This window comes from Mesoplodon densirostris, chromosome 2 (genome assembly GCF_025265405.1).
Source record: "Mesoplodon densirostris isolate mMesDen1 chromosome 2, mMesDen1 primary haplotype, whole genome shotgun sequence".
Taxonomy (NCBI): Eukaryota; Metazoa; Chordata; class Mammalia; order Artiodactyla; family Ziphiidae; genus Mesoplodon; species Mesoplodon densirostris.
The window spans coordinates 188,374,448-188,393,354 of NC_082662.1; the positions used below are offsets into that span (position 1 = coordinate 188,374,448).

The window sequence follows — 18,907 nt, forward strand, 5'->3', positions numbered from 1 at the left end:
GATCCTTATATCATTTTAAAAGAAATATTTGATTTTTTAATTAAAAGCTCATAAAAAGATTGTTCTGGGGAGAGGGGGCCAGGAGAGCACTTCTCTACCAAGCTGGGGAGGGGGGAGGGGGAGCACTGTTTTTAGTGCCAACATGACAGTCTTGTCCCTGAAGAAAAGCAGCAGATGCACTGGAGCCACACAACACACAAATCCACACTCCCACACCCCTTCTCCACCTGAAGGAGAAATGACCAAGTCTCAAAAATTTACCTCATATTAGAAACCCTTCTTGGGCACAAAGATAACTATTAAAGTCTTGAGAGCTAGAGAAAAAGACATTTTTTAATGAATTAGAAATCTTTAGAAATTTAAAGAAAAATTTAAATACTGTAAAAAAATTACTTTTAAAATATATTAATTTCTTATGGATCTTTAAATTTTCCTGTCTATATAATGCTTTGGGCTAAAAAAAAAAAAGTAGTCTAATTTAAATATTTCTTCTTAAACAGGCTCAGTAAACCTTGACAGGTTAGTGAAAACTACACTGAAGTGCTACAATAAATTAATCAACAGATACTTACAGACATCTGCTAAATGCTAGGCATTCAGTTAGTAGCTATATATAAACACAAACTGCTATAACAAGTCGGAAAAAGGTAGGTCAGCTTAAAGCTAAACCAAGAGAATTAAGTATGTGAAGGAACAGATATAGTTATTTTTATTCCATTTCAAGGATTAGGTAATCATATGACTGTAGTATACTAAATTAGACCACCGTGGTACAAGGAACAGAAAAACACTGTGAAGGGTATTGTAAAAAGCCCACTCAGTGCAATTTATCATCAGAACTAATAACTTAATGGGACAACAACAGTCCTTCCAGGATGTATCAACAGACACAAAACAATCTGCAACAGAATTAAGTCTTTTGAGCTTCATGACCACCAGACAAAAAAAATTCATTAATCTGTTCATTCAATAAACATTTAATTGAATGTTTACTATATGCCAGGCACTTTTCTAGATGCCTAAAAAAACAGAAATGAATGAAACAGACAAAAATTCAAGCCTTCGTAATATTTAAGCATCTAGCGTTTGGGGATGGGGAACAGAACAGATAGCATGAAATAAGAAGTGTAATAAATTATGTAATGTGTTAGAAGGGGATGAGTGTTGGAAAATAAAACAGACCTGAACAAGGGAGCTCGGGGAGCGCGGGGCAAGGAGCTCTCAGCTGTCGACTCTGTGGTCCAGGGCAGACATCACCATGAGGACGACACCTGAGCCGAGGCTGGAGGGCAGTGAGGCAGCGAGCCCGTGGTCCAGGGGAGAAGAGGACCCAGGAAAGGGGAACCACGGGCATCAACAAGGCAGAGCAGGTGTGGACGCACCCAGCAGGCCCGTCCCGAGGTCCAGGGGTTGAGAGAAAAACCAAGCAGCGGTGATGCCTGTTCTCACCTTAATTCACAATCTGCCGTCTCAACGGTGCCTCCTTTTTTCTCCAGCCCGCTCGCTCTCCATCTACTTCAGGTCTTCTCTCCCCTTAAAGGTCCAACCACCTCCCCTTCCTCTCTCAGCCCATGACCTTGCTTCCTAATCTCACTGGAAAAAAAAAAAAAAAAAAAAACCCTAAAGCAACTGAAAGAGGAATTCTGCTGGCTCCTGGCTCACGGCCCCGTTCCTTCCTGTTGTCACGGGGTGTCTGCTCCGCAGGGACCAGCCCCTCTAACGCTTCCTCCTCCTATCTCCTGAGTAGACCCATCTCTGCCAGGCCTGCCCGACAGGGCACGAACACGTGCCTTCTCCTCCTGACCCCATGTCTTCTCTGGCCTTGTCCACTTTGATGCTCCTCTTCAGGGTAAAACTCAGAAGTGCGGCCAGTACTGTTGTCTCCAGGCCCTCCCCGCCTGCACCCCAATCACAAGGTCCCCCTCACCTCTCCGGTAAAGCTGCTCCTGCTGGGGTCATCCTATCTCCATGTTACTAAATCCAGTGCTCAAGTCCAAGTCCTTCCTTTAATCAGCCTGTCACAACATCTGACGCAGCCGGTCTCTCCACTCTGGTGTCCTTTCTCTACTTGGTCCCAAAGGTACTCACTAGCCTGAATTCTCTCCTACCTCCAGGGTTACTCACTTCTTCTCGGCCTCCTTGGTCATTGCCCGCTGCTATTTCGTGGTCCCTGGACCTCTGGTTATTCCTATTGATACTCACTCCTTTGGTCGTCTCACTTGGTCTCCAGTCTAATGACTTTAACTACTATCTACACGCTGATGACTCCCAGATGTATATCTCAGGTCTCATTTTCGCCTCCGCCTCATGTAACCACTTGCCTAATAAATATCTTACTTGGACGTCTAAAAGACACCTCCGACTTAACATGTCCAAAACTGAACGCTTATTCTGCCCACCACAATTTCTCCTGCCCACAATCTTGCCCATTTCGATAAAATGCGAATACATCCTGCCAGTTTCTTGGATGAGAAATCATGGCATCATCCCTGACTCCTTTCTCTCACACTGCACGTTAAATCTTTCAGAACATGCACTGACTATCTTCAGAACAGATCCACAGTCTGACCAGGTCTCTCATCTTCCACAGACCAGTTCCAAACTGCCCTCTTCTCTCACACAGATTACAGCACAGCCTCTGAATGTTCCTTCTGCTTCCCCCTGTGACCACCCTACAGGACGGTGCCCAAATGCCACACTCTCCATGAGATCTACACCGACTGTGCTACTGTAAGTGGCAATCTCACCCCAACCCCTGGTGGCCCCCCTTCTTGTTCTGTTTACTTTTCCACAGTCCTTATCATCTCTGAACATTCCACAGAATTTAGTTAACTTATTGGTGGTTCCCCTCCCACTACAAACACAGAATTCACAACGTCAGAAATTCTTTTCTGCTTTGTTCTCCAAAGTATCCCAGCACCCAGAACACTTCCTAGTAGACAGGAGACACTCAAATTATACTGTTGAATGAGAGAATGAATAAAGAATACTGAGATGAGTGTTTCTAAAATTTTAGTGTGCCTATTTTTATGGTATTCCATTAATAATGTAAATTTCTGGGTTTTAATCCAAGCCTCCTAAATCCAAAATTTTTGAAGGTGAGACTCTAGAAGATGCGTCTTTAATAGACTATCCAGCTAAATCTGCAGGTGGTTTGAGCCCACATTTAGACAAACGCTGTTTAGGATACTACTTGAAACTCGTTAACAAAGGATGCTGAAAAAAGTATCCCTTGTCCTAATAAGCTCTCTCTCCTTGTGTATTCCTTTTGCTACCATTAGGAGTCCATGTCTTCCCTATGTCACATGTTATTTTTATTCTTTTTTCATGTTATAAAATACGTGCTGGATACAATTACCATCTCCCATCCATTCATATGTCAAGTATTTCCTAATACTCCTGAACTGTTGAATTTTTAGTACTAGTAATGCATGTGTTGATCTTAGCTATAGATGACATACCATAGATGACATACCATAAATAACTATCATGCTTCTTTCAAAAAAGATCAATAGGAAAACATAGAAATGTATAAGAATTTATTATTTATGTTAAAAGCTTTCTAAAATCTCCAGCTAACATAAAATAAAAATATTTGGCTTTTGACCCACTCCTTTTATCCAATATCTTATGAAGTCAGAGAAAGTGGGTCGTAGCACAAAATACAGAGAGCGCTGAGGATCCTGAAAAATTTTCACTTTTACACACTATATCATTAAGTGACTCTAGGTTTGAAATTACAGACACCACTCAGTTGAAACACCTGACTCCTACAATGCTTGGATTTTCCCAAATGAAACAGATGAAGAGCTTATAAAATATTCATTATATTCAATTTTATGAGCTCATCATCTACCAAAATCATAAAGACATTTTCCTGCCTATTTCTTTTAACAGGAATAGCAGTTTTTATTTGATTTCTTTACTTAACAATATTAAGTGTCTACTATATACTAGATATTAGGATACAAACACTTTAAAAATGATCCTTGTCTTTACAGAACCTACAACTCAAGAAGGAGCCAAACAAACCAACAAATATCATATGGTACAAATCCAAGATGCTAACAGGCAAGGAATTTATAAAAGACTGAGAGATCAAGAACCTGCAAAAGGGACATCTGAACCAAGTCTTAAAGAATGACTGAGTTGAGTAACGTAAAATGGAGAGAGAGCGTTCAAGCCAGAGAAGACAGGAAGGCAACAAGCATACATGCATTTATTCATTCCTTTACCCCTGAAGGGATGGTAAGTCTTAGTGGCTCTGTGGATCCAAGTCCTAACTCTACCACATACTAGCTGCTGTGTACACTCTTAGCAAATTATTTAACCTCCCCATAATTTAGGTTTATAACCTGCAAAGTGGCAGTAATAAAGTAGGTCATTGTGAAGATTAAACTAGTCTAGATAAAGCACTCAAACAGTACCCTGCATAAGTCAATATTCAACAAATGTTATTTTTATTTATTCATAATGACCATTTATTCTCTCACTATTTATTAAGTATCCATTACAATTCAAGTGAGAAGCATAAAGAGGTGAAACCATTTTCAGAGACCTAAGAGCAAACATCCAGAATGGCTGCAATAAGGGTATTTAGAGAAGTATTAGAGAAAAAACTAGAGAGACAAATGCCAGAAGATGACGGATTCTGTGTGCCAGGCTAGGGTGTGAACATCACCCTAGATATAATGAGAAATAAATATGTAAGATATGCTTTTCAGAAAGAATACTCTCAAAGCAAACTGGAGGAGGGCTTGAAAGGGGGGCTAAATGAAAGAACACAAACCGGTTACCCAACAAGTCACTGACACTGAAACGGGGGAGAATAAAATAGGTAAATCTAATATTTAGAAAGCAGAATCAACAGAACATAGTAAACAACTAGAAACTGGGTGCAAGAAAGGTTCGTGGTGATGGTATGAGAAAAGATGATGCCTAATTTTCTGGTTTAGGCAACAGGGCAGAATTAGTTCCCAAAAGAAGGGGTGTAGGAGGGGCCAGTATGTGTGTGTATGTGCAGATGCACGTATGTATATGGGCGATGCACATGTTTGTATGGAAGTGTATGTATATGCATACATGCATGTATACATTTGCATGGGTCTAGGCTAAAGATACGTTTAGGACTTATCATAATAGGTAATTAATGCATGTATGGTCCTACATAAGGAAGCCCAGTGAGCTGGTATGAGCTAGAGACGTAGAGGTCTGAGGACAGAGACATTCAAGGTATAGACAGAGGCAAGCGTAATGATAAAGGGCCCAGGAGGAACTGCCTAGAGAAAGGGAAAAAGTTAGAATGTTGTATTACGGATAAAAAGAACAAGAGTATTCTAAGAAGTACTACTAGTCAATACGCCAATAAGTAAGTATTTAAGAGCAGAGTGAGGACTCTTTTCTATTCACTACAGCTGTAAAAACAAAGGCTACCCTCGCAGGAGAAACCACACACCCACTCTTTTTAAAAACAATTTACAACAGCCAGGACATGGAAGCAACCTAAGTGTCCATCGACAGGTGAACGGATAAAGAAGATGTGACACATATATACAGTGGAATATTACTCAGCCATAAAAAGAAACGAAATTGAGTTATTTCTCGTGAGGTGGATGGACCTAGAGTCTGTCATACAGAGTGAAGTAAGTCAGAAAGAGAAAAAAAAAATACCGTATGCTTAACACATATATATGGAATCTAAAAAAAAAAAAAAGGTTCTGAAGAGCCTAGGGGCAGGACAGGAATAAACACGCAGACGTACAGAATGGACTTGAGGACATGGGGAGGGGGAAGGGTAAGCTGGGATGAAGTGAGAGAGAGGCATGGACATATATATACTACCAAACGTAAGGTAGATAGCTAGTGGGAAGCAGCCACATAGCACAGGGAGATCAGCTTGGTGCTTTGTGATGGCCTAGAGGGGTGGGATAGGGAGGGTGGGAGGCAGATGCCAGAGTGAGGGGACATGGGGATAAATGTATATGTATAGCTGATTCACTTTGTTATAAAGCAGAAACTAACACACCACTGTAAAGCAATTATACTTCAATAAAGATGTTAAAAAAAAAAAGAAAAGAAAAATTACAAACCAAAAAAAAAAAAAGCATTTTCTTCCAGGATGCAGAATGAGAACATTATTGGATGGGAAGGTTTGAGAAAGACACGTTTATATTATCTTATGAGGACACAACACTAAAAGAGGTTCTGCCAAGTTGAATTTCCCTATCATTTTCCACTCTGATAAAGTTAGAATATGGACAAGCAGAATTATTTTGTGGAAAAAATGTATCTACTGTAATATATTTGAGCTCCAGATGTCCAACGGTGACCTAGGCTGCCAGCGAACAGAGAGTCTGTATTCATGGACATCCCACAGGTTTGTGGTCTGCATGAAGCTCTGGGATCTCCACGCTAAGTTCAGCCACGGTCCTTGGCCATGGGGCGTGTATAGTAAAATGAGCAGAAACAACTTTAGTTCCCATGGCCTTAAAAACAAACAATACCTAAGAAAATAACTTCCTCTGCTGGGTTAGTGTAATAGGAAACAAAAGGAAGAGACCTAAAAATAAAGGCTTAAATCTCTGTAAAGCTGCAAGCTAAAGAAGGTGCTGTCAGAGCCATGGGTTTAAGAAGTGGTTTCTGGGATTCCTTCCAAATCCATTATCTAAAGAGGAATTTATCCAAATGGAACTTCCTATCATCTGTCTAAGCCATGTTTATTCCATGGTATCATGGAATGTTAGAGCCGAAAGGTATCTCAGACTTGGTGACCTTTTAGTCTAATTCATGTTACAGATGCAGTAACTGAGGTCTAAAGAGGGTAAGAAGTCAGCTGTCAGTGAAAACAAAGCCTATTACCCGCGAATCCAGAAATAGTGAAAATATATATATATATGTTTTTATACAACACTTAAGGAATTTAAATAATAATAACTTAAGGAGTTAATAGCCTAATTAATAATGACAAAGCCAACGACCAGAACATTTCCTCCCTACAGAAAAGATCATAATCCTTTCAGCTTATCCTTTCCTTGTCTTTCTTTATAGTTTCATCACGTTTCCCTAAATAATACATTATTTAGTTTTCCTCGCTGTTGAACATTATTACATAAAAGCACTCATCATATCTTCAGTGATTTGTTCCTTTAATTCATTCACATTTAGTTTTGCTGAAGCTCGTTCATCTCCCTGTTGTGTAGCTGTTCTATTGTATGAATGTAACAACTTATTCATCTTAATACTGATGACTGTCTAAGATTACCAGCAGTACTTTGCTGTTACGAGTAATTTTAGTACATGACTTTTTGGTGCACAATTTAGAGTGAAATTGCTGGATCAAAAGAAACTGAAGTTTAAGTCATAGCACCAAAGTGTTTTGTCAATAAGTTGTGCAAATTTTCACTCCCTTCAACAGCTGAAACTTGGTCCCGTGCTCCATGTCTTTGCCAAAATTTGAGATTTTCAGGTTTTTAAAACTGGGCCAGTCTGGTGAGTGTGAGGTGGTATTTCATTATGTTTTTTATTTGCTGTTCTCTGATTACAGATGAGGTGGAGCATCTTGTATATCTTTATTAGCCATTCAGCCTTCTTCATTTGCATGTGCTTATCCAAACCTTTTGCACAATTATATATGTTTTTTACTGACATGTGGGAGTTTGTTTTTTTCTATTCTAGTTTCTAAACTCTTGGGTGGTTCAAAAGTATTGCAGATATGGAGTCTTTTGATGGCCAAAAGCTCTTCATTTCAATGAAGTCAAATTTATTAGGCTATTTCTTTATGTCCTAAGTAACCTGTCTTTATACTCAATAATGTCAGTTTGGTGTCTTACTTTCTAAATCTTTATGGTTTTTTTGGCTAAATTATATATGTGAGGGGTTCCAATGGTAACAGATAGAAACTTTCTCAGAGGGAAACATTAGTGTTTTAAGTATGATGTTTATTGAAAATATCTTTAATCATGCCATTTTGCTTTTATCATGACTCTCATGAATATTATGAAAAATCTGTGCATCTGTTGAGATGATCTAATGATTTTACTCCTATAATCAGTTAACGTAGTGAATTACATTCATAGATTTCTTAATGTGTAACTACCATTTAATTTCTGGGATAAAGTCAACCTGCCCATGAAGCAGTATCCTTTTTACACCTTGTTAGAATTAGCTGAAAATACTTTGCTTAAATTTTTGCATCTGTGGGCATAAGTGAGCCTGGCTTATAATGTTTTTTTCTCATGCTGTCTTAGGTTTTAGAATCAAGGTTATCCTGGCCTTAAAAAAGAGACTGAAGAGTATCTCCCTTTTGCCATAGTCAAAACAGGGATTTTTTGGAATTTGAAGTGGAACCATTTGATTCCGGGAGAACCGGCCTGTCTTACACAGTAAATATTGGTTAAATTTAATTAACATATTTACCATTTATTTTGCTCTTCCTTCTTGCATTTCAGACATTCCATCTTGGATCTGAGAAAACTTTCTCTCTGAATTACTTTCTTAAAGTACTTCCTTAAGAATTTCTTTCTCCTGTTGGTAGGGTAGTCAGGGTTCAACCAGAGAAGCAGAACCAGTAAAAGATTTAAGAGACAGATCGACAGATACATATATACATATGAGATTTATTACAAGAAACTGGTTTACAGGATTATGAGGGCTGGCTAAGCAGGTCAGAAACTCATAGGACAGGCAGTCAGGAAGGACAGACCACGGGCAGGTGGGACCACCGCCAGCGGCCGATGCTGCCACCCACAGGTGTAACTTCTCTCTTTCAGGAACATCTCAGTCCTGTTTTACAAGCCTTCCAACTGCTTCCGACAGGCCCACCCAGCTTATGTAGGATTATCTTCCTTATTTAAAGCCAGATGATTAGGGGTTTAAATTACACATGTAAAAATACCTTCACAGCGATACTTAGATTAGCATTTGATTAAGTAACTGGGGGCCGCGGCCTCACCAAGCGGACACATCATGAAAGCCAACACAGAGGGCAAACTCAGCTTTAGCAGGGAAATGTCTTCATGGCACTCTTGCAATTAAAAGGTATTTTAGTTGGTGTAGGATTCTAGGCATTTTTTCTCAACACACTGAAGATATGGCAGTATCTTCTGGATTCCACTGCTGCTGATGTGAAGTCATCTGTCAGTATTTGCTCTCTGAAAGTAATGTTTTTTCTCTTTTAAAAAAATTTCCTCTTTATTGAATGTTTTAGAGCTGAATCTGCTGTGTGGGTGTAGATTTCTTCTTATTTCCTCAGTTTGGAGATGTGGGACTTCCTGAATTTATAAAGTATGCGTGTAACTGGCTCTGGCCCTGTCCTTCCAACCAGCATCTCTCCTCCACTTCCTGTCTGCTCCTTTCAGAACTGACTGTATGGATTTCAGACATTTCCACTCCACCCTTTATGTTTATTAACCTCTTACATTTTCTACTTCTTTATGCCTCTGTACTATCTTCTGGATAACTTCTTTTTCACATCTTCCAGTTCAGCAAATCCCTCTTTAGTTAGATCTGACTGGCTATTAATACATCAATTTCCTTTCATTTAAATTACATGCATGCTTCCTTACCAGAAGTTTATTTGCTACATTCTTAAAATTGTCTTTACATTCTTTAAAGTTTTTACAGCTTGAACATTTTTAAAGCTCGTCTTTTATTTCTCTGAACATCTTAAGCACAGCTATTTTAGATTCTACTTCTGTTGCATCCAGTATTTGAAGTCTCTGCAAGTCAGTTTCTGTCTGCTGTTTCTGGTTCACGATTTGTTTTCCCTGTATGTCTAATGACTTTTAAGAGTGAAATTTCTCTTTGGGATCTTAGCTGGGAGAATTCCTTGATGCCTGGATGAAGGTGGATTCCTCAAGGAGGATGCGTATTTGCTTCTGCCTGGGGGCACTAACAGTCAGGATAACTTTACACTTGACTTGAGTTTGGTCAGACCAAATCAGAAATTATTAATTCAGGCTTCGGAGTCCTGTGCATGCTGGTGAGTGGCAACTTCTCAGCAGCGCTCTTTCCTCCCCTCCACTCATGCCAGAGTTTCAGATGGACAATCCTCAGGAAGTGGCTGAAGGGAAGGAGCACCTTTACTTCTTGTTTACCTTTACACTAAGTCTTCCCAGATTTATGGGAGTTGAATCTCCTATCACACTTCTCATCTTGGAGAGTAAGCACTGGACTTTGTCTCCTGTGACCCTCACCACACGATGTTTTTTCAAATTCTGCATTTTAAATTGTTTCAGTACATAAGTGAGCTCCGAATCCTTCCCTGCCATATTATCAGAAATTACAGTTCACTTTAATGCTTACCTTAAAATTATATGCTTCTCTCCTGGGTTAATGTTCTCTCAATTTTGATGCATAAGAATTATCGAATAAAGAGAGGACCTGGGTAGTTCTTGACCCATAATGGATCACAAACTCATGGTCAGGAATATTAATCATTTGTACCTAATAAATATTTTTATATTCTTTCAGAAAGATCAGTAGTGTCTTTGAGAATTCATCTATGTTAATCATTTTTATCAATCGATTCCTATTTTTTTCCCTTTCCCCCCAAGCTTTAGTGAAGCGTAACTGGTATACAAAAAATGCGCATAATTAATGCAGACAATTTGCTGAGTTTGGGCAGATGTATATACTCCTGTTACCATCACCACAATCCAGGTAATAAACATGTCCATCACCTCCAAAAGTTTCCTCGTGTCCATTTATGTTCCTGTTTGTGTGTGTGTGGTAAGAACATCAGCAGGAGATCCACACTCCTAACACATCCAAAGCACACAACACTGTACTGTCGGCACCTCGGATGCTGGACCTGACTCACCTTTACAACTTTGTGACGCTGTCAATAGAATCTCAAGTCCTTTCAGGGATACCTTCAACTATCTCTTTCTTAAGGTTCATAAAGTAGTATCAAGTTCAAGAACACGGTCAATTGGTATATGTAAAACTATCCAAGTTGTCCTATAATCGGTTCTACTTTGACCATTTTCATATTTTACATTTAGCCTTTTTGACCAAGTTATACTTTTAAAAAATCCTGCATAGATATGTATTTTGTTAATGTAACTGCTCTAAGGATGAGGCAGACCCTAAAATTTATGAGCTTCCACAAAGTTTCATGCACTGTCGAGCCAAGAGTGCACAGGTGTTAATTCACATAAACTGTATCACAACCTGTGGGGCAGGGTACGATACTTGCTATTTTATAGAAAAAGAAACAGATACTTATGAACAAAAAGCTACTGAGTGACAAAGCCAAGGTTGGTTTAACCCAACTCTACCTGACTCCTAAAATATATATGCTTTTTGTAGTTACGTAAAAAAAAAAAAAAAGACCATGTCTGAACTTTATCAAACGATAAGACTCTAGTTACAGAATCTCAGAAAGGGAAGTACTACGTCATTCTACCCAACCATTCAGTCCTTGACCTCCATATAATTTGAGCTTCACAACTCAGTTTTGACAATGGGAGGTACAACTATCTCCTCTTGACAGACAAAAACACAGCAAGGGCACTGATATTTAACTCAACAAGCATGCACTGGACGACTAGCCTGGGACTGCACTGTGCTCTACACTTCAGCATTTACAGACCATCACTCGATCCTGTTCCAACACTGGGAAGTAATTCAGTCTATACCGGAGCCCTCTAGGGACAGAGAGCTCCAAAGGGAGCCTGCTCCATCCTGGGAAATTCACAAGACATCTTTAACCTGGAAACCCACCAAACCTGGTTCTTTCTGTTCCTGAAAGCTGTGTACTGGACAAATCTAACCCTTTCTCTAAGGTAAACTTTCACATATTGGAAGACAGGTATATCCCCACAGAGCATTCTTCTAACTCAGATCATTATTTAGAACTTCCTCAGAATACAGATAAATAGTATTGGATTTTTTCACCATGCTGGTTTCTTTACTTATCTAATTTGAAGCTTATTTTGTTATTTGGTCTCTTTCCTCTTAACAGACAAAGGAATTTCTATTAACTTGTCCGCTTCTCAAGGGCATCACTGAGTTTTTATTCATGTCTGCACCCTGGCCCCGAGCACAGTTTATGACACACTGTAGGTCTTCATTAAATGTTGAATTCACATAGCTAACTTTACACTTAAAATTGTCATGTGGAGTAAGAAAAGTAAGTGTTAAGAACTTAATTTAAATTACATAAACAGAAACTATGGCAAGCCTAAATTAAGAAACTTGCCATGATCACACAGTGGGATGAAAGAGACACTGCATCTAAACTTTCTGAAATCTGATGTCAGGCTGCTGCTTTTGGAAATGACAGTTTTATTTTCTGAGCCAGAAATCAAGACACACAGAAGGACTATAAATTTTTTCTGAAATTTCAATTTGTAATTATGGAAAGTTTTACAAAGCTTGAAAAGTTACATATTTATAAATCGTTTTTATAAACTGGATTGCACTGGGATGGTCCTATTAAAATTTACAAGCAGCTTATGCAGCTCAATAACAAAAAAACAAACAACCCAATCCAAAAATGGGCGGAAGACCTAAATAGACATTTCTCCAAAGAAGATATACAGACTGCCAACAAACACATGAAAGAATGCTCAACATCATTAATCATTAGAGAAATGCAAATCAAAACTACAATGAGGTATCATCTCACACCAGTCAGAATGGCCATCATCAAAAATCTAGAAACAATAAATGCTGAAGAGGGTGTGGAGAAAAGGGAACCCTCTTGCACTGCTGGTGGGAATGTGAATTGGTACAGCCACTATGGCGAACAGTATGGAGGTTCCCTAAAAAACTAAAAATAGAACTACCATATGACTCAGCAATCCCACTACTGGGCATATACCCTAAGAAAACCATAATTCAAAAAGAGACATGTACCAAAATGTTCATTGCAGCTCTATTCACAATAGCCCGGAGATGGAAACAACCTAAGTGTCCATCATTGGATGAATGGATAAAGAAGATGTGGCACATATATACAATGGAATATTACTCAGCCATAAAAAGAAATGAAATTGAGCTATTTGTAATGAGGTGGATGGACACAGAGTCTGTCATACAGAGTGAAGTAAGTCAGAAAGAGAAAGACAAATACCATATGCTAACACATATATATGGAATTTAAGGAAAAAAAAAGTCATGAAGAACCTAGGGGTAAGACGGGAATAAAGACACAGACCTAATTGAGAATGGACTTGAGGATACGGGGAGGGGGAAGGGTAAGCTGTGACAAAGCAAGAGAGTAGCATGGACATATATACACTACCAAACGTAAAATAGATAGCTAGTGGGAAGCAGCCGCATAGCATAGGGAGATCAGCTCGGTGCTTTGTGACCACCTAGAGGGGTGGGATAGGGAGGGTGGGAGGGAGGGAGACGCAAGAGGGAAGAGATATGGGAACATAAGTATATGTATAACTGATTCACTTTGTTATAAAGCAGAAACTAACACACCATTGTAAAGCAATTATAGTCCAATAAAGATGTAAAAATAAAAAACAACTCAGTTTGTTTACCATACCCATCTAGCACACTAGGATAAGCCCTTCTAAGATGCCTTACATAACCAGTCTTACTGCTTTTTCTGCTGCGCTGGATACTCTCCTCTGTGAGACCATCAGCTGAGCAACTTTCAGTGAGGAAGTTTTTAATGGCAAAGTTCAGACATAATTTTACAGTGACAAAAAAGTGTTATAAATTTCTGTTACATTTCTGTAAACTTGTTACAGAACAAAATGTGGAGGTCCACTCTTACCTGCTTAAAAAGCTGGAGGTTAACTGCGGTTTCTAAGAACTGTTTCATCAGACTTGAGCGGTGCTTTACGAAACTCTCCTCACAGAACGTGATGGGCTCACCCTGGATAGAAACAAAGAATTTCGGGGACGTCAACAGAAAGTCGGTACAAACCAGCCTATCTGAAGAGGCACCTGGGGGGTCACACAGGAGTGTAAGACACACAACTTCAAGGTGCTCAGAGTGTAGAGGGAGTGAGACCCTTACACATAATGGCTGGAGGTCAGGTTGGTAGAAATATTCCTCGGGCCGATAAGCTTCTGCTATAGCTTCCTAATCAAGGATCCCTTGGGCTCTTAAAAATGGTCACTTTCACTCCCTCACAGTAAGACTAAATCCCCTAAAAACAAAGATTTAATATCATTAGATTGATTATGAGTATTAAGAATTGCACACAGGGCTTCCCTGGTGGTGCAGTGGTTGAGAGTCCGCCTGCCGATGCAGGGGACACGGGTTCGTGCCCCGGTCCGAGAAGATCCCACATGCTGCGGAGCAGCTAGGCCCGTGAGCTATGGCCGCTGAGCCTGCGCGTCCGGAGCCTGTGCTCTGCAATGGGAGAGGCCACAACAGTGAGAAGCCCGCGAACCGCAAAAAAAAAATGCACACAATCTGAACAAGTCCAACAATTGTATTTCATTCTGATTAGAAAACATTCTTACCATCAAAATTGCTGCATGCTTTTTGCCGTTTATAGGATGATCACTAATTTCTTTTTGAATTAATTAAAAGGTCTTTTAATCACATTCTATTCATGATTGCAAATACAATTCTGATTGGATACTTTCTAGGATAAGCCTCACATGGCATGTGCCTGAACTTATCCTATTTGCTAAGTAATCACAACTTGGCAAGTGTCTTCTGGCAGCTTTGGGCTGTTAGCCGCTCTTCCTCCATCGTGAGGACTTTAATTCCAAACTCAGATTCCACAGACTCCCACAAGTGACCCCAGGAATCATCTCTCACTGGCAGACCCCCGCCACCTGCTGCTCCCCTCCACAGCCTGAATGGTCCTCTTGCCCATTCAACACAGAGGAGGATAAGTGACTTAACGATCAAAATGAAAACAGAGATTAGCGACAATGATTCGGTCCTTATAGTAAACCTTGTAGCAATCTTAACAGTGCGGTAAAAAGGAAAAAACTGAGCTTGTCCACCTTCTAACAGAACTTTGAAAAAATATTAATTATAATTTAATTTTAAGAAAGAATTACGTCTTGATTACAGGTGTCTGTAAGTAAAACTCTGGAAACTGGTTCTTGAATGAATAAATAATGGGACTAACAATCTGTGTAACTCAGCTGTTACACTGTCTGCCGGAAGTTAAAGCACTGCTCCACAGAGCAGCCGTTATGCACAGTTAATGCTATTTAAATTTACTAAAATTAAAACTAACAATTTAGTTCCTCAGTCGCACCAGCCACATTTGAAATGCTCAGCAGCCACAAGCGACTACTGTATCAGACAGCACAGATACAGAACACTTCCTTTATCACAGAAAGTTTTCTTTGACAGCACTGCTACAAAGGGAAGAAAATAAAATTCAAACTAAGAATTAGAGACGACAATTCGATAATCTATTAATTGATGCTAGACCAGCCATCAGCTGATTATCTATAATAAAACTAACATTATACATTTTCATATAGATTGTTGCCATTCTTAAGCGCTAGAGAATGATTTTTAAATACATACTTTAAGAATTGAATTTACATAAATATATTTTAGATAATCAAAAATACACCATATTTGCCACTATCATAGAACTTACAATCTAATGGGGGAAAAACAACAAACAAGGAATCCTGTTAAAGGTAAAGATCTGTTGTTTTTGAACCCCTAATATCAGCAATATATCTAGTTACACTGGGAGCCCAATAAATGTTTTATAAGTGAATAAATGAAATAGCAAGTAAGCTAAAGCCTTGCTCTGTATGACATATTATCCTTTCCAAAGCAAATATAAATTTTAAAAATAAACAAAATCATTGCCTCTAATGGCAGTTCCAACTATATCACTGCTATAACAAAGAAATCAGGACTATTGATAATTTTAATTTTTATCTGATGGACTTTTCACCCCCAAACATGTGAGAGAGATTTTATTACAGTCTGTAATATGTCTAAAAGTTGTCATTAACATTGCAGAATAGTCTTCAACTCAAATACAGAGTTCTATCTCCAGTTGAAAAGCTTAGACTTCTGATGTTACAAGCATTTCTTCTGATTGGAGGGAGCAGAGAGCGGGGGTGAAAGTCTCCAGGGAGAAGCGGTAGGAGCAAAGTCTACCAACTCTTCCTCAAGAGGTGGGCGTAACTAGTCCTCGGCCAACGTGAACTGCCTGGAAGAACTCTTCCTCACTAATCTTGTAGCAATTGCCTGCAATCTGTCAGGAGAAGAGGCAGAGAAAGCTCAGACGTGCTGCCCCCGCCCCCATCCTTGATAACAACCATCACGGTAAAAGCTTCCAACTGAACCTTTCATTGATCAACAGTTTGTTCACTAAGAATCTCAATGATTACGAAGAAGACAAAGCCCTGACACATCTTCAAATTTTCTCTCAGGGGAAAGAAAAATAAGGCTTGTTTAACAATGCTGTAAAGTTTTATGTATTAATACACAAGAGTCTCAACTGCTGTCTTCCTTGGGGTGTATCCTATGGAGCAGATCCTTTTCAATCCAAGTCAAATTGGATGGCGAGGTAAGAAGGAACTCTGCTTAGGATCTTCTGGTTTATTTACGATCTGATGAAAAATCAGGATTAGGATTGAGCGGTTTCTCAAAACCTGTCTTGTTCCAAGTAAGGTGACTACACATCCAGTGTTGCCCACCAAATTCCCAGTTTATGCCTGCAGTATGAAAGGTTTAATCTGGGGGCATCTGTGGCTTCACAGAGGAAATGTGAGCTGGTTTTGAAAACGAATGGAAGCTTTATGAAACACAGACAGAAAAGACAGTCTTGAGAGAGGACAGACATGGACAAAACGTGGGTCGTGTGCTTGGGGTGGGTGTGAATTAGAGAAAGCACCAAAGTGGGATCATAAGAGGTTGGCTGAGGCCTAGTGGCTACTGGACATGGGTTACAGAGAGTACCAGAGGGAGAGAAAGGGCAGGTTGAGCCATCCTGGAAAAGGCCTGAGCCTCATTCTAAGACATTAGTTACGTCTTTGAGGGCCTCAAGCAGCTCAAAGAGGCGTGCGTACGTGCTTTGGAATGGAGAGCGCACAGGCAAGAGGAAGTAATGGAAACAGGCAGATCAATACACAGCACAAGATAAATCCGGCAGGAAAAGGTAAACTAGGCAGCAGACAGGAAGAAAGAGCAATGACTCGTTACCTCCCATTTATAGGGCACTGAGGACTACGCTGACAGTAGTAACAGTAGCTAATGACTGCGTAATACTTGTTACGTGCCAGGCACTGTGGTAACGCACCTTACACATATTAACTCATATAAAGCTCGAGCTTCTTATCATCATATTCTATACATGACTAAACTAAAACCAAGTTTAAGTAACTTGCTCAAGACTGCACAGCACTGTCAGAGGCAGGATTCACTCTCTGCTCTCAACCTCCAAATTATCCCATTTCTGGGTATCCAAGACTCCATGAAATATTTTATTTATTCCACACCGTGTAATCTGTAAAAGTACAATAAGCTGTGATAATTATTACATTTTACAGATGAGGAAGCTGAGGCTTAGAAAGTTTAAGTAGATTAACCCAGGTTGTGAGAGTTGGAAGTTGATGTGGTTGGTTACGCTACTAAACATTTCATGGCAAAATCAACAGGACCTGTTTATCAACTGATACACAGCAGTGGTTCTCAAAGAGTGGCCCAGGGACTCTGGCCTTTTCACAGGCTCTGCAACACTAAAACTATTTTCATACTAGTGCTAAGGTGTTATTTGCCCTTTCACTTTCATTTTCTCACGCGATCCGACTGAGTTTTCCAGAGGCTTCATAATTTGCAATATTGCAACAGACTGAAAGCAGAATCAAATGTGAGAATCCAGCCAGCTTCTTTTAAGCTGGGTAGTAAAGAGATTTGGAAAAATGTAAAACAGTGCCATTCTTCTGACCAACTTTTTTGTTTAGAAATAGACTTATTTTTCATGAAAATATGTTTTATGTTAAGCTTAGTAGGTTTGTGTTTTTACCTTTTCATTTTTAAAAATTATTTTTTCTCCTTCCTTTTTTATTGGTTTGTATTGTTTTGAAATTAACTATCAATAATAACTATTTAAAATATATTGTTTTCATTTCTAATATGGTAAATAGTGATAGATAGACCCGACATAAACAAAAGTTCTTTGATGTCCTTGATAATTTTTAAGAGTATAAAGACATCCAGAGACAAAAAGTTTAAGAACCACAGATGCACAAGAAAAAGACAAGCAGGGATCAAAGATGACTCCCAGATTTCTAGCTTGAGGATCAGAAGATGGTATTGTTTATTAAAGACTAGGAATACAGAACAAAAACCAGGTTTAATAAGAATCTGGTAAAATCACTTGTGGCTTGTGTCTCGGCTTGGGCTCTAAGCCAAGCCTGAGACAGGGATTCTTGTTCAAATGATTTGCTGGCGGAGAATTCTCAGGAAATAGGTACGAAGCGGAACAGGATACGGCAGGGAAGAAAGACAGGCAAGAGTGCTGGTTTCATGTGGAGACCAGCTTCAGAGTCAACCCATGGAAAAGCACTAATCTTGCGGCAGAGTCCACCCAGCCTTGAGGCAAGGCCAGTGTCCCGCTTCCTGTGTGGCTCAGTCACTGAACCTGGGCCTCTCGGTGGGAGGGGTGGAGGAGAAGGTGAGATGCCTGGAAGGCCCTGCCCATTTAGCTAAGGGCAATCTTCCTCTGAAGAGAACACCAGCCGGTACAGACTGGGGAGGGCCTCTACGACAGTGAAGGCCGGCAGGGTGCTTGAAGGCCACCTGAAGGTACACAACACAAGCTAGAAAGTCAAGCTTGGAACATGTGTTGTTTAACCTATATTTAGGAAATAGCTGCACAGAGCTAGGTATCCAAGTTAAGCGGATCACCCTACTGAGGGACGAAGATTTATGCAACGGAGAAATACTCATCTATAATCTAATTAATTTCTTAAAATTATAGAGCTCATTGACAGAAAA

General features: G+C 39.6%; 1 protein-coding gene across 4 annotated transcripts in view; it reads right to left on the reverse strand.

Moving 5' to 3' along the window:
- Positions 1-18,907, reverse strand: part of DENND1B (DENN domain containing 1B) — a 266,602-nt gene that overhangs the window by 72,869 nt on the left and 174,826 nt on the right. For all 4 annotated transcript variants that reach the window (XM_060091461.1, XM_060091462.1, XM_060091460.1 and 1 more), the window contains one exon: positions 13,739-13,840. In XM_060091461.1, the coding sequence (XP_059947444.1) occupies positions 13,739-13,840 (102 nt within the window). The remainder of the gene's footprint in view (positions 1-13,738; positions 13,841-18,907) is intronic.